The 4955-nt window shown below is 38.9% G+C and overlaps 1 protein-coding gene across 1 annotated transcript in view; it reads right to left on the minus strand.

The window, feature by feature from the left end:
- Window positions 1–2340: 2340 nt before the first annotated feature.
- TRIM37 (tripartite motif containing 37) overlaps window positions 2341–4955 on the minus strand; it is a 110789-nt gene continuing 108174 nt past the window's right edge. The window contains exon 25 of the mRNA XM_017861564.1: window positions 2341–3607. Coding sequence (XP_017717053.1) covers window positions 3525–3607 — 83 coding nt within the window. The 3' untranslated portion in view covers window positions 2341–3524. The remainder of the gene's footprint in view (window positions 3608–4955) is intronic.

Here is a 4955-nt window from a genome sequence, read left to right on the forward strand (position 1 = left end):
GGGAGGCCGAGGCGGGCGGATCACAAGGTCAGGAGATTAAGGCAAACACGGTGAAACCCCATCTCTACTAAAAATACAAAAAAAATTACCCGGGAGTGGTGGCGGGCACCTGTAGTCCCAGCTACTTGGGAGGCTGAGGCAAGAGAATGGCACGAACCCAGGAGGCGGAGTTTGCAGTGAGCCGAGATAGCGCCATTGCACTCCAGCCTGGGCGACAGAGCGAGACTCCGTCTCAAAAAAAAAAAGAAAAAGAAATCCTCACAAACACCACCTTAACCAAGTAATCTCACGGTTTAGTTCACCAATAAAAAACATCAACATCAGGGCCAGGCACAGTGGCTCACGCCTCTAATCCAGCACTTTGGGAGGCCGAGCCAGGTGGATCACTTGAGGTCAGAGTTCGAGACCAGCCTGGCCAACATGGTGAAACCCCGTCTCTACTAAAACACAGAAATTAGCCGGGCATGGTGGTGCATGCCTGTAATCCCAGCTACTTGGGAGGCTAAGGCAGGAGAATGGATTGAATCAGGGAGGCAGAGGTTGCAGTGAGTCGAGATCATGCCACTGCACTCCAGCCTGGCGGACACAGTGAGACCCTATCTCAACAAAACAAAACAAAACAAAAAAGCAACATAATCAACACCAGGCCCTGAGCACACCTGTAATCTAGCCTGCAATCAATCTAGCACTTTGGGAGGCTGAGGCAGGGGGATCGTTTTGAGCTCAGGAGTTGGAGACCAGCCTGGGCAACATGGTGAAACCCCATCTCCACAAAAAATAGAAAAATTAGCCAGGTGTGGTGGTGGACACCTATAGTTCCAGCTACTCGGGAGGCTTAGGTGGGAGGAACACTTAAGCCTGGGAAGCAGAGGCTGCAGTGAGCCAAGCTGGTGCCACTGCATTATAGCCTGAGTGACACAGTGAGATTCCGTCAAAAAAAAAAAAAATATATATATATATGTATATATATGTACATTTATATATCAATATCATATCCCCCCTGATGTGATGCACTGAGAAGGGCCTTCTCAATAATGCATAACCTCAATTTAATATAAGAAAGCATCTGACAAACCCAAAGAAGAACATTTAAGAAAATAACACATCCTCTTCAAAAATATCAAGGTCACGAAAGCAAGGAAAGGTGGAGGAGCTGTCATATACTGAAGGATCCCAAGGAAACATGGCAACAAAATACAACATGGGATCCTAGACCGGATCCTAGAACAGAAAAAGAACATTTGTGAAATAATGGTGGAATCTGAACAAATTCTGTAATTTGGTTAATAATATTATAACCAGGATTAACTTCTTAGTTTTGATCACCATTCTGTAATTATGTAAGGCATTAACAAAAGGAGAAGCTGGGCAGAGGGTATATGGAAACTCTTGTACAATTTTTGCAACTTTTGCAAATCTAAAATTATCTCAAAATTAAAAGCTAAAAACAAAGAATAATCTTTAGGTTTTAAATTATTTGGTATCAGAATGTTGGGTTTGGTGCAAGTGAGATAAAGTGGAAAAGGCACTAGACTAGCAGTTCACCCCATCCCTGCCAGTGGTATTGAACCTTAAGAGAATCATACAACCTCCCCGAACCTCAGGCTCCACGGCCACACAGGTTTGATATACAACTCATCTACCTCAAAGGTTACTTAAGGATCAATGACACAAGTAGTTAAAGTTGTCCAGAATGGACATGTTCACGGACAACACAAGCATTAATATATCTCTAGCCCTAAGAGAAAACTCTATTCAGGAGACATTTTCCAGGAATGAACTTGAGATAAAACACTAAATACAGAAGCGAGGTAACAGCAGACAGTTCTTCAGCAAAAAAGGAAAGGTTACAAAAAAAAAAAAAAAAAACATGCTGAGGGCTCTATCAGGGTACAGAAAGAGCAAGAAAGTAGGACAAGCAGAGAGTGGAGCAACTGGTTCTTTTCCTGCGTCTCTTCCTTCCCTCTCTGCTACCTAAATGTTAGCACAGCCAACTACGTCAAGCAAGAGGAAAAACAGCGGTGTTCCCGGCCATCACCAAGGAACTCGGAGCAGCCTCGGTATATAAGACAGCTTGGAAACGAGGGAGAAACTACTTTCCTGTCCTAAAGCGAACAGGTCTGAACTAAAAGCTATCATCTCTGAAGAAATCTTTTGGTCTTTCAGGTTTATTCTAATTTTAGAATGACTGGGATCGATGCTAGGTATCACTCCTCACCATGAGACTAAACACAAAACAAACTAATCAAATGTTTGGATCTTCTCTACAGTACTAAACAGCCACAGTCAATGAGTAGAAAAAAGGGGTTTCTGGTCCCAATTTAATAAATAGCAGAGGCATATTTTCTCAAGTTGATTTTATTAACAAAAAGTGCAAACTATTTTGAACAAAAGTAAACTATGAGTCACAGCATTCAGCAAGACATAAGACACGGAAGAGTGAACAATATTCACTAAGTAAAATACAGCAGATGAGATGCTGCCCACATGTATATTTGATTATTCATGCTTTTTCAATAGTCTCTTAGTCAACTTTCAGTGTAATTTTCACAAATATATAGCAACTCAAACACAAATGCAAGAGCACAATGGCAAAGTTTGGCAACTGTTTTGGGCTAATTATGAGTATGAAAGAAAACCTTATATCACAGTTTCACGTTCATGTAAGCCACTGTGCAACATGAATGAGTCTTTAAAGGTGTTGACACTGAAATCAATGTACAACTAATGAAAATAAAGAAGGGGGCTTGAAAATATTTGCTGCACTATAGTCGTACAGTAAGAGGCAGAAAAAATGAAAGAATTTTAAATAATCTTACATGTGTTTACAGGTCCAGGAACGTAACGAATCCATGTGAACTTAATTCATTTAAAATTACATTTGCAGAAGTCACACAACAGAGGGATTCCATGCCATTAAACAGTGTGCCTGTGCTTGAACAAGTGAGAGAAGATACATACTCCAAACAGGAGATTCAGTCTAGTGTTACTTCAGTTATTCACATAAAGTGTCTACAGGGCAGAATCTCTTCATAAGCAACTGTTCTGTTCACTAATCTACAGGAACTAATGGAACTGTAATTAAACTGTAATTAAAACCCCAAATATAAAGGTGATTATTTAAACACAACTAACCTCTAGCCAAAGACAGAGCAGCACCAATGCCAGGCAGATTACTGACAGCATGCAGGGCCTGGAGGTACATTTTCTGGCAGTTAACCAGCCTTCTGCTGTAATAAACAAACTGCCTTTTGTGAATGTACAAATTTGCTAAATTAATAGAGAACTACATTGTTATTTCCTTACATTACAAAGAACTCTTCCCATATTGTTTTTGCCATGTCCTACTGCTGTCTTAGACTAAACTGTGCCACCTTCCAACAGTTTCCAAATTACTATTTCAGGTCGAGATAATGAAAAAATAAGACCAAATCTGATTATCTGACTGATGACAAATTTGAGCACCAACTACAGCAAAATTCAAGGTCAAGATAGCTTGCAAGTCAGTTCTCTTGATCTGGCAATTACCTTCCACTGTTTTCATCTGGATTGAAGCTGAGATCTTCAGGGCCTATTTGTTCACCATCAGGAAAACTGGAATGTGTATCTATGATTGAAAAATAGATAAATAAGCAATTTTAAATTTAAAAGCATATAACAAGGGGAATATTTTCCTTCTAAAGTCTTTAAATGATCTTACCAAATATGTTATTTAAGCGATAAAGATGTGCTGGGTTGTGAACAAATCTCTGTCTTCAGAGAATTTGTGATCTGAGTCAGGTATAATCAAACACAAAGGAAAAATAAAGGAGAAAAAACAAAATGTGTAATAGACCCACAATTAAAAGATGACAGGAATTGTCTCATTTTGTCCTCCTGGGGACAATCTGGGGAGCTTAAGAAGGGAATCCAGCTTAAGAAGGGAACAAGAAGCAATGATGTATATTCTCAAGATTCAAGACCTTATAAACATAAAACATATTTCAAAGCCAATTAAACTATGCATGCAAATATCACTACAAAACCACCAGCACTCCAAATAACTTGTACAAAATTTGGATGCTTCTTTTAGAAGCAGAGGAAGTTACTAGAGATGCCTTAATACTTACAAATCGTCAAATGCTTGGTTCTGTATTGAAAAAGATACCAGAACACCAGGAAAATATGTAAAATATAAAGCAGACAATTAGCAAAGGCTTGACAATGTTGTCATTCCAGGATATATTGCAGAGGAATGTTCAGATTGATTATTAAGGCCTCTGGGTAACTTTAAATGTGTATTTCTCTAACTTGACAGTATATCCTTTTCTTGATTAATCTGTATTCCAGAAAACTGCTTCACAGCAGAACATGACAGAATATTAGGTTGCCATAAAAAATGAAGTTTATGAAATTTTAAATAACATACAAATATAGTTAAGTTAAAAAAGCAGAATACAACATTATTTATAAAATATTTAGGTAGGGATGGCACAGTAGCTCACACCTGTAACCCCAGTACTTTGGGAGGCCGAGGTGGGTAGACCACCTGAGGTCAGGAGTTCGAGACCAGGCTGGCCAACATGGCGAAACCCAGTCTCTACTAAAAATTACAAAAACTAGCTGGATGTAGTGGCACGTGCCTGTAGTCCCAGCTACTCAGGAGGCTGAGGTGGGAGAATTGCTTGAACCTGGGAGGCAGAAGTTGCAGTGAGCTGAGATCATGCCACTGCACTTCATGCTCTGGAGACAGAGCAAGACTCTATCTTAAAAAAAAAAAAAAAAAAAAAATAAAAAAAAAAAAAAAAAAAAAAAAAAAAAAAGAAGAAGAAATGCAAATAAGAACAGAAGAAAACAAGGTAAAATATTAACATTAGGTTTCTCTTGTTGAGTGTTTTCCTAATAACTTTTTTGGGGGTAGGAGGGAATAAAAATTGATTTCACAATCTGCATATATTTCTTTTTTTTTTTTGAGA

The sequence above is a fragment of the Rhinopithecus bieti genome, unplaced genomic scaffold, assembly GCF_001698545.2.
Source record: "Rhinopithecus bieti isolate Rb0 unplaced genomic scaffold, ASM169854v2 scaffold_57210, whole genome shotgun sequence".
NCBI lineage: Eukaryota > Metazoa > Chordata > Mammalia > Primates > Cercopithecidae > Rhinopithecus > Rhinopithecus bieti.